Raw genomic sequence first — 10,255 nt, 5'->3', positions numbered from 1 at the left:
ACCACTTGGAATAATGCTACCTATCTCATGATCACTTAAATAAACTAGGTTAGCACTTAGGGTTTCATCAATTCACAAAACTAAACTAGAGCTTTCTAACATGTTGTGGAGAACCATGAGTCAGAAGATTCCTTCAAGAACCTATGACTTGATCAAGATGCCGCTGCTGGGGCTGGTGACTGAGTCTGACTCTGTGAGTGTGAGACCAGTGTGATTCGGTGAGTGTGAGAGTGATGTGGCTGTGTGTGTGAGTTTGTGAGTTTGAGTGTGATTCAGTGAGAGTGAAAGTGAGTGTGAGAGTCATTCTGAACTATGGTTAAGTTTGTAATAACTTTGAACATTTGAATTTATGAATGAGTTGGCCGTACTCATTTTTCCTTTCTAGGGTTTCTTACGAGGCGTGAGTTTTACCTAGAAAGGTTTTTAATGAGGTTGCAGTGCACAAACAGGTCAAAATTTGCTTCATCTTGGCTGCTTCCTGCTTGGTTTGATGGTTTAATTTCCTTTTGTTTTAATAACTTGGCAGTTGGCACATTATGTTGAGGCTTTCATCTTTGAAATATTGATCTGGTGTCTTGGTGATCTGGTCGCATTGTGTTATTGAAGACTTGTAGTTGGCACTTGTGTTGTTGTAGTTGTAGTGTTGTAGCCTTCTAGACTTATATATTTGTTTGATCATTTTATCTGTGGATGAATGAGGGGTTTTTATGACTACGGGCCTGACCTTGTATTTTGCCCGTGTTTTTTGGGCTGGCCCGGTCCGGAAAACGGTCATCCGATTAGGGTGTTTATCACGCACCCTGTACGCTCCAACTATAAAGTAAAGACTTTATGATCCTCCCTAAAACCCCCATCCGATCAACCTGTACTGATTAGACAATTTGGATTCAATACAATTAAAAGCTTGTGACGACGAAGTTATAAGAAACCCATTTCGTCCAAACATTTGTTCAGAGTAAACGCGGTGGAGCATCGGACGAAGTTAAAGAACGGCTAGAATAGACGATGCCTGCGTGGATGTGGTTGTTCTATGCCACCATCGGCGCCCTGTGTGTCGCAGGCGACTGCTTCCGCCTCCTTCGCCACCTCGCACTCTGCCTGAGAAAGCCAAAGGACCTCCGCCGGCGCTACGGCTCATGGGCCGTCATCACCGGGCCGACGTCGGGCCTCGGGTGGTCCATGGCCATGGAGCTGGCCCGCGCGGGTCTCAACCTCGTCCTCGTCGGCCGGGACCCCGCCAAGCTGCAGGACGTGTCCGACAAGATCGCGAGGTGCCACGGCGTGCAGACCAGGACCGTGGTGTTCGACCTCTCCCTGGTGTCGACGGCGCAGGGGGACGAGGCGATGCGCCGGCTCCGGGAAGCCATCGAGGGGCTGGACGTCGGCGTGCTGGTGAACAACGCCGGCGTGAACAAGCCCGGCGCGCTGTACCTGCACGAGGTGGAGGTGGAGTCGCTGATGAGGATGGTGCGCGTGAACCTCCAGGCGCTCACGGAGGTCACCGCCGCCGTGCTGCCGGGCATGCTTCGGCGGCGGAGGGGCGCCGTCGTCAACATCGGGTCCGGGTCCACGCTGGCCGTGCCCTCGTTCCCACTCTACTCCGTCTACGCCGCTACCAAACGGTACTGTAATAGTGTAAACATGTACTAGCAGTTTCAGTTTGGTTCTTACTTTTTCTATTTTTTTCGCAGGTATGTTGCTGTGTTCTCGAAAAACCTTTACGTGGAGTACAAAAGCAAAGGAATCGATGTTCAATGTCAGGTGATGATCAACCACGCAATATATTGATAGATTTATGTTTCATCGGACAAACATGGTCTAAAAATCTGCAGGTGCCCTTGTACGTGGAGACGAACATGGTCTCCAGCGCGGCGAAGAACAGTCTGTTCCCGCTGTTCGTGGTGGGGCCAGACGCGTGCGCCCGCGCGGCGGTGCGCTGGATCGGGCACGGCCCGCTGTGCGTGCCCAACCTGGTGCACCAGCTCCAGTGTTGGGCCGCGGCCTTCCTGCCGGAGATCCTTGGCGACACCTATCGCCTAGCGATGCATCTGCATCAGCGGGCCATCTTCCGGATGCTCAGATCGTCCAGAGCGCATCCGCAAGGCAACGGCGGTTCATCAGTGGACAAATTCTACTAGCAAAGCTACCAGTGAGTTTGTAGCGGCGCGGTGCACGAAAAGGAAAATAACAAATGGTGGTCTTACCAGTTTCTACAGGGACACGAAGGGCACGTGAAAATTGTAGCACAAATTCATTGCTGAGTGGGCACGCGCATGACCAGTTCAGATGTCGTTCTGTCGATTTTTCGCATCGCCGACATAAACAGATTTGCTCTCACATTATACTACTACCATAATAAAGTCCTTTATATTGTTGTAAAAGAGGATTGGCTAACCGCTAACGGTCCATGTGGTGGGAATGGATGTCTCAAAATCATAATTATCCAAATCTGTATCCATTAAAATATGAAATATAGATATATGTATTGGTATTCATTTCTAATGGGATACATATATTCGAAACCATTTTTTTCATTCTCTGGCTAATTCCACATCCGTATTCATGAAAATAGATGTATATTTATCTGTATCCATCAAGAATGTAGTACTAAGTGAAAGTATGTAAACGTTATTCATATATATGACTAATGATTAAATATACTAATTTTAGTATTAATTATGTGCACAATGAAGCTATTTAAAAGTAATTATTAATGACATTAATTTTAATACTTCTAATTATGTACCCATTAAAAATATTTAAAAATTAATGATTAATTATATTAACTCTAATATTATCAATGATAAATACTACACAATTAATTAATTTTAATATAATCAATTCATTAGTGTTAATATGGAAAATTTTATTAACTTTAGTTCTCTTTGAAATAAAAGATAACTTTAATTAACATGACAATGTTATATAATTTTGTTTTCCAATAACTTTCATTCTCAACGTTTAAAAGTTGAAGAACAATTTAAATACAACTCAAATTTTAACTTCTTCCATTTAAAAAAATACAATCACTGGTGCATACAAAAAGGCTCGAAACCAGGATTGAGGCGCTTTACGCGCCTAGTTTAAAAGGGAGAATCGTTTCTCTTGGATTATAGAACGAAATGCTCAGCCTAAATTCGTTCGGCAACGAAATTCTTGCATTGCGGAGAGGAACCCGAACTGTTTCACCTTACCGAACGACCCCTAAATTGAATATATATTCAAATGTGAATCTGAATCCGAGCTATTCTTTTTATATTCGTATCGAAAATATTTATATTTTTATTCATATATAGGACAAAAAATATGATAAGTACTGATATTTGTATCTGATTACATGCGTATTCATCAGTCCGTTTTCCTCGCCTGTGTCTGTGTGTAGCCGGTTGGATGATGGTTGGTGGCAGCCGGGGTAATTGCACGCCATGAGAATAGTAACAGCATTGGTGGATGTTATGAGCAGAGACAGTTGGTCGTTGGGGGCAGTCATGATCGATGGCGAGATAGTAACAGCAGAGGTAGTCAGCCTCAAAACTGAGAAGCCTAGGAAGGAACACGGAGAAAGACAGCGCTTCTGCTGAGTTGTGAGGATGACAGAACAGGCGCCGCCACCGCCCGCATGGTTCTTCCTGTTGCTCGCTTTCGTCGGCGGCGCCTACTCGTTCCGCCTCCTCTCCTACCTCGCGCTTCTCAAATGTCACATGTAGAGATATCCTGGTTTGTAAGTATAGTACGTGACAACGTGCTCGAAACTTTCTCAAATTTTTATCATAGCCTACGCATATGATAACACGGCATCTCCACAAGTGTCATGTTTTTTCGATTTCATTTGCATTTTATGGAATTAAAAAACAACTCGCACGCAATTTGGTGGCATTGCCCCGTGAGCAAGTTGATAGAAATTTCAGGTCAGTTCCTGGATTTGGCCTAAACTTACACTCACAAACATGAATGTCATTTTTTGAATCATTCAAATCCAATATTCGATGCACCTACAGTTCAAACTCGTATTTTCCGAAAAAAATCAACAAAATGGAATAAACTAATGAAATATAGAAAAAATCAGTCAAAATGTGCAAAATTTGAATATGTGGTTCCTGGTACTGTTGTAGGGCTACCAAAAAAATTGGTGGCCAAAATCAAAAAAAAAATTGCCGAGTGCCAATCCGTGGCACTCGGCAAACTTAATTATTTGCCAAGTGCCTAACGCCTGGCACTCGGCAAAGATTTTTAAATAAAAAAAAGGGAATCTTCTTTGCCGAGTGCCGTAGATCTTGGCACTCGGCAAAGCTGTGGGCGGTTAAAAAAAATACGTCGGCCTCCTGGCCGACACACTCACACACACCACACACAGCGCCGCCGCCTTGCCTCCCCGCGCCGCCTCGTCTCGCTCCGCCGCCCCGCCCCACCCCGTGCTGCCCCGGTCGTCGCCACCGCCACCCCGCCACCGGCCACCCCGCCACCGCCACCCCGCGCGTCCCTGGCCCCCGGCCGCCAGAGGAGGAGGGAGGAGGAGCATGCCACCGGAGGAGCCCCACCCCGCCGCTCGCCTCAACCCGCCGGAGGTGCCCCGCCCCTGCCGCGCCGCCCACCCACGCCCGCCGGCCGGCCCGCCTCGAGGAGGAGGAGAACCTCCGCGCCATCCGCCGGCCACCGGAGAAGGAGGAGGACCCCGTGCCACCCGCCAACCCCGTCCACGCTGTCCGCCGTGCCCGCCCCCGTTCCGAGCAGAAGGTGGGAGAAAGGGAGGAAGATGTGAAGGGGAACAGGAGAAGAGAGGAGGCCGAGAAGAGAGGAGGAGGAGGTGCCCCGCCCCGGCCCCTTGACGCCGCCCCGTCCGCGACCCTCGCCCTGTCCACGGCCTCCAACGTCCCTCCGATGTCCAGGTATGCCCTTCCCTCGCTTCATGGTGTACAATGCTGGTTAAGGAGGAGGTCTAGGTGGAGGTCAAGGTGGTGGTGGCGTGCAATGGTGGAGGTGTAGGTGGAGGTGGAGGTGGAGAAGGAGGGTAGTGTGTTTGTTGAGGTGGTGGTGGTGTGGTCGTTGTGGTGGATGTGGTGGTGTGGTCGTTGTGGTGGATGTGGTGGTGTGGTCATGGTCGTTGTGGTGGATGTCGTGGTGTGGTCGTGGTCGTGGTGGTGGTGGTAGTGTGGTAGTTGTGGTGGTGGTGGTGTGGTGGTGGTGGTGTGGTCGTGGTGGTGGAGGTTGTGGTGGTGGTGGTGTGGTGGTGGTGGTGGTGGTGGTGGTAGTGTGGTGGTTGTGGTGGTGGTGGTGTGGTCGTGGTGGTGGAGGTGGTGGTGTGTTGGTGGTGGATTAATATATATCTGGCTATCGGCCATCGTGCCGTATTTGTTCCCTTGATATATGGTTGTCGGCCATCGTGCCGGTTTTTTCTTGCAGGTTTTGGAAACCTCCCCGTACAGGGGAGGTTCTGCCGAAATTTTCAACTTATAGTATTGTGTTTCTTCTTTTGCAGAGAAGAGCACGTCAGAGGGGACTCGGCGACCCCGATCCTCTTCGTCGGCATTGCTGGTCTGCCTGCACAGCATCGCCTCGTCACTGCCCTGACTCACCACTGCCCCGCTAGCCTGACTCCACTGCCACCCTAGGTATAAATAAGCCCTCCTCCCGTATCATTGTCTTAGATCGCGTAACCCAGTTAGGCGTCTCCCGTCCGAAAGAGATACGGTCGTAGGTATGCGGATCTTTGCATATCTACGACCGTATCTGTTTCGGATTGTCCACATTTTTTGGACAGCCCGCGGATGCGTAGATGGGTTAGTTTCCATGGTCTGCTCCGGCCCGAGACCGAGTTTCGGCAGCTCTTCCCTGTTGTTCTCTGGATATACACTCTCCCTGCCAGGACGTGTATCGGGAGAACAGTGGGGAGGTGCTGCCGAAATTCCATCTCGGATAGGAGTAGAGCATGGAGACTAACCTCATCTATGCATCCGCGGGTGGGATTAGGACCTATCCTTCACCTATTAGATAGTAGGAACGCCGTGTAGATGCAATTGCTGGTTTTATTACTTGCTTATATATATATATGTCAGAGGATGGATAACCGTGACTGGATGTACACGGGCCACACAGAGATGACCCCAGAATGGATGTGCAATACCTCTGCTTTCTTAGACCATGCATTTGGCCCGGCTGCTCAAGGGGCAAGTCGGATGCCGTGTCCCTGTAGCAAATGTGACAACAGGAAAAGAAAAAATAGGAAGAAGGTGGGGGAAGATCTTTGTAAGTTTGGATTCATGCCAAACTATACCCGCTGGATCTTCCATGGTGAAGCGGATCGTATGAGAGAGGAGGTGGTGAGACAATGCCTTGAGGATTTTGATGGTGATGTTGGGGTACCAGACATGATAGATGACTTTCATGAGGCACAGTTTGGTGAAGGAATGGAGGAGGAACCAGAGAAAACCGCAAAGGCGTTCTACGACATGATGTCTTCGACACAGCAGCCCCTTCACGAAAAGACCGAGGTTTCGCGACTGGATGCCGTTGGACGCCTAATGGGGTTCAAGTCACAGTATAGCCTGAGTCGAGATGCCTTCGATGCTATGTTGGCAGTTGTTGGGACCCTGCTTCCGGAGGGTCACGTTCTGACGAAGAACATGTATGAGTCACAGAAACTTCTTCGTGCACTGAAGATGTCGTATCAGCAGATCCATGCTTGTCCGAATGGTTGCGTCCTATTTAGGAAACAACACGAGAAAGCAACGCACTGTCCAAAGTGCAAATCCTCTAGGTTTCTAGAGGTAGACTCTAGTGATGGCCAGAAGAAGCAGCTTGATATCCCTGAGAAGGTCCTATGGTACCATCCTTTCATACCGAGGATCCAACGGCTATTCTGATAGAGGAGTCCGCCAAACAGATGACATGGCACAAAAATGGCAAAAGATACAATTCTGAGAAGATGGTACATCCATCCGATGGTGATGCATGGGTCCACTTTGATGGTAAACATCTCGATAAAGCTAAGGAGGCTCGGAATGTACGTATAGCGCTGGCAACAGACGGATTCAATCCGTATGGAATGATGGCGGCCCCGTACACTTGTTGGCCCATGTTCGTGATCCCCCTAAATCTTCCCCCCGGCGTCATGTTTCAACCCAAGAACGTATTCCTGTCGCTCATAATTCCCGGACACCCGGGGAACAATATGGGAGTGTTCATGGAGCCTCTGATTGACGAATTGATCGATGCTTGGGAAAATGGGGTACTAACATACGACTGAGCTACAAAGAGGAACTTCAAAATGCATGTCTGGTACCAGTACTCCCTGCATGACTTCCTAGCGTATGGCATATTCTGTGGGTGGTGTGTTCATGGGAAGTTCCCATGCCCAGTATGCAAGGAAGCTGTGAGGTTCAATTGGTTGAAGAAGGGTGGCAAGTTCTCTTCGTTCGACCAACATCGTCGATTCCTCCCTTCTAACCATCCATTCAGACGAGACATCAAGAACTTCACGAAAGGTGTTTGAGTCACTGACCCTGCACCTCAGATGATGACCGGCGTCGAGGTTCGTGCTCAGATAGAGGCTCTCAAAATTGATGACAACATAGGTGGTTTTATTGGATATGGTCAGGATCACATGTGGACTCATATATCAGGCTTGACTAGGCTCCCCTATTTCAATGACCTCCTTCTTTCACACAACATTGATGTAATGCACACTGAAAAGAATGTCGCCGAGGCACTTTGGGCAACACTCATGGACATTCCTGATAAGACAAAGGACAACGTTAAGGCTAGACTGGACCTGGCGACGTTGTGCGATAGACCAAAGCTAGTGATGAAGCCTCCTACACCCAGCAAGAAATGGAAAAGGCCCCATGCCGATTTCGTCTTGAAAAAGGATGAAAGGAAGGAGGTATTGCGGTGGATCCAGACGTTAATGTTCCCTGATGGGTATGCGGCGAATCTGAGGAGGGGAGTAAACTTGTCTACTATGCGAGTCTTAGGGATGAAGAGTCATGACTACCACATATGGATTGAATGGCTTCTTCCTGCCATGACCCAGGGATATGTCCCCGAGAATGTCTGGCGCGTGCTGGCAGAGTTGAGCTATTTCTTTCATCAGCTTTGTGCCAAGGAGTTATCTCGAGCCGTGGTTGTTGACTTAGAGAAAGTGGCACCTGTGTTGCTCTGCAAGTTGGAGAAGATCTTTCCACCCGGCTTCTTCATGCCGATGCAGCATTTGATTTTGCACCTACCGTACGAGGCACGAATGGGGGGTCCCATGCAGGCCCATTGGTGCTATCCAATCGAGAGATGTCTAAAGGTTCTTCGCAAAAAGTGTAGAAATAAAGCCAAAATTGAGGCGTCCGTGGCAGCGGCATTCATTATGGAGGAGGTGTCAAACTTCACAATAGCATACTATAAGGACAACCTTCCAAGTGTGCACAATCCACCCCCACATTACAACACCGATGAGAGTTCATCGAACCTCAGCCTTTTCAAAGGGCAACTCGGAAGCACAAGCGCATCGAGCACCAAGACTTTGCAGTATGATGAGTGGCGCACTATCATGCTGTATGTGTTGTTGAACCTTGACGAAGTGAACCCATATTTGCGGTAAGTTCTCAATGAGCTTGTTACATACGCCGTCACTATCCTCCATCCATCCAACCCCCTTGTCTCTCGTTTTTTCAGGGAATTTCTGGATAAGTACTGGCAAGAGGATTGGGCTCCTTCCCCTCAAGAACAAGATAGCCTTCTCAAAGATGGTGTGCCCGATTTCATTTTCTGGTTTAGTAAGAAGGTACCATCCAATTTACCTCGTTCTATCTTTGACTCACCACTTTGCTTGTACGAGCGAGTAATGTAACGATCTATCTAGCCTCACCTTGCAGGCCAGCACGGATGCGGAAATGAGTGATGAGTTGAGACAGGTTGCCAATGGCTTCGCCTATAAGGTCAAGTCATTTACCGTTTATGATGTGAATGGATATCGCTTTCACACAACAAGACACGAACAGAGTCGCCCAAACCGAAGAACCACGAATACCGGAGTTTGTATGCCTGGCACCGATGACCGTGACTACTACGGCATAGTCGAAGAAATATACAAGCTTAGATTTGAGGGTCGCAAACCTCTTAATCCAGTCGTATTAAAATGCCATTGGTTCGATCCTGATATAACGAGAACAACCCCTGAGCTTGGGCAAGTCAAAATTCAGCAAGATTCCGTCTATCGAGGCGACGATGTCTATATTGTGGCTCAACAGGCCATGCAAGTTTATTATCTCCCATGGGCATGCCAAAAAGACCCTAATCTTACGGGCTAGTACCTTGTGCACAAGGTATCGCCGCACGGTAAAGTGCCTGTCCCGAACGATGAGGATTACAACTTTGACCCAAACACATACGATGGAGAGTTCTATCAACCAGAGCCGAAGGGAGGTTTGACATAGACATGTCTTTGCTGATGGGCATGGAAGTAGACAATGACATTGATGAGGACAATGGAGATGAGGTGCAAAATGCCAACGACTTACAAATGCTTGAGCGATTACGTTTAGGTGATGACAATGATGACAACGTTGGAGATGAGGTTGATTTTTTCGACAATATTGATAGTGATGCCGATGACAACGAGGGAGATGATGACAACGAGGGAGATGTTGACGAGGGAGATTATTTCTAATTCATGTAATACTATATTATTATTATTATTATTATTATTATTAATTTGCAATTATGTTTCGTTCATTTTCCATCTCTTTATAAGGACTTACAAATTCATTTTGCATCTTTGTAATTGTAGGATCTCGACAAAATGCCTGGGGGAAGGCAGAGGCGTCTCCACTCGCTCTACGCGACACCCCCCGCTCAGGAGGACGAGGAGCCGCCGGCGGAGACATCAACGAGGAGGACTAGGACCGGCCGCCCCTGCGGCCGTCCGAGGACGAGGCCTACGCCTCGTGCCCCATCACCCGAGGAGGACCAGGTGGTGGCCTCCGGGGACGAAGGCGACCAGGGGGCGGCCACGAGGGACAAGGACGACTAGGCGGCGACAGCAGGGGGTTCCACTTCGTCTGGCCACGAGGAGGCGGCGACAGCAGGGGGTTCCTCTTCCTCTGGTGGGTCGACCGTCTACTTGCGCGGGCCGTCGACCCTCCCGTGGAGGCCGATCCCAGTTCACCAGCGCCTGATGATTCGACCCGTGGGCGACGGGTACGTAACCATTCATGTTTTCTCTACTTGTTCATATGACATGTTGACAATCAAAATGGAGACTAATAAT

The 10,255-nt window shown here is 48.7% G+C and overlaps 2 protein-coding genes across 3 annotated transcripts; both read left to right on the top strand.

Moving 5' to 3' along the window:
* The first annotated feature begins 935 nt into the window (after positions 1 to 935).
* Positions 936 to 2,448, top strand: LOC136521644 (very-long-chain 3-oxoacyl-CoA reductase 1-like). Of its 2 annotated transcripts, none has more exons than XM_066515398.1 (3): positions 936 to 1,622; positions 1,692 to 1,761; positions 1,851 to 2,448. In XM_066515398.1, exons 1-3 carry the CDS (start codon positions 1,006 to 1,008, stop codon positions 2,136 to 2,138), a joined length of 975 nt encoding a protein of 324 aa, XP_066371495.1. In that variant the 5' UTR covers positions 936 to 1,005; the 3' UTR covers positions 2,139 to 2,448. The 2 variants fall into 2 exon arrangements, with proteins under 2 accessions (XP_066371495.1, XP_066371494.1); XM_066515397.1 differs by having other exon boundaries at positions 939 to 1,622; positions 1,833 to 2,448.
* A 1,142-nt stretch (positions 2,449 to 3,590) lies between these two features.
* Positions 3,591 to 10,018, top strand: LOC136523840 (uncharacterized). Its single transcript, XM_066517383.1, has 5 exons — positions 3,591 to 3,696; positions 4,355 to 4,886; positions 5,477 to 5,532; positions 9,531 to 9,631; positions 9,776 to 10,018. Exons 1-5 carry the CDS (start codon positions 3,591 to 3,593, stop codon positions 10,016 to 10,018), a joined length of 1,038 nt encoding a protein of 345 aa, XP_066373480.1.
* The last annotated feature ends 237 nt before the right edge of the window (positions 10,019 to 10,255 follow it).

Source organism: Miscanthus floridulus, chromosome 18 (genome assembly GCF_019320115.1).
Source record: "Miscanthus floridulus cultivar M001 chromosome 18, ASM1932011v1, whole genome shotgun sequence".
NCBI lineage: Eukaryota > Viridiplantae > Streptophyta > Magnoliopsida > Poales > Poaceae > Miscanthus > Miscanthus floridulus.
The sequence above is the reverse complement of the archived record's forward strand: the minus strand, read 5'-3'. Positions and strand labels throughout refer to the sequence as shown.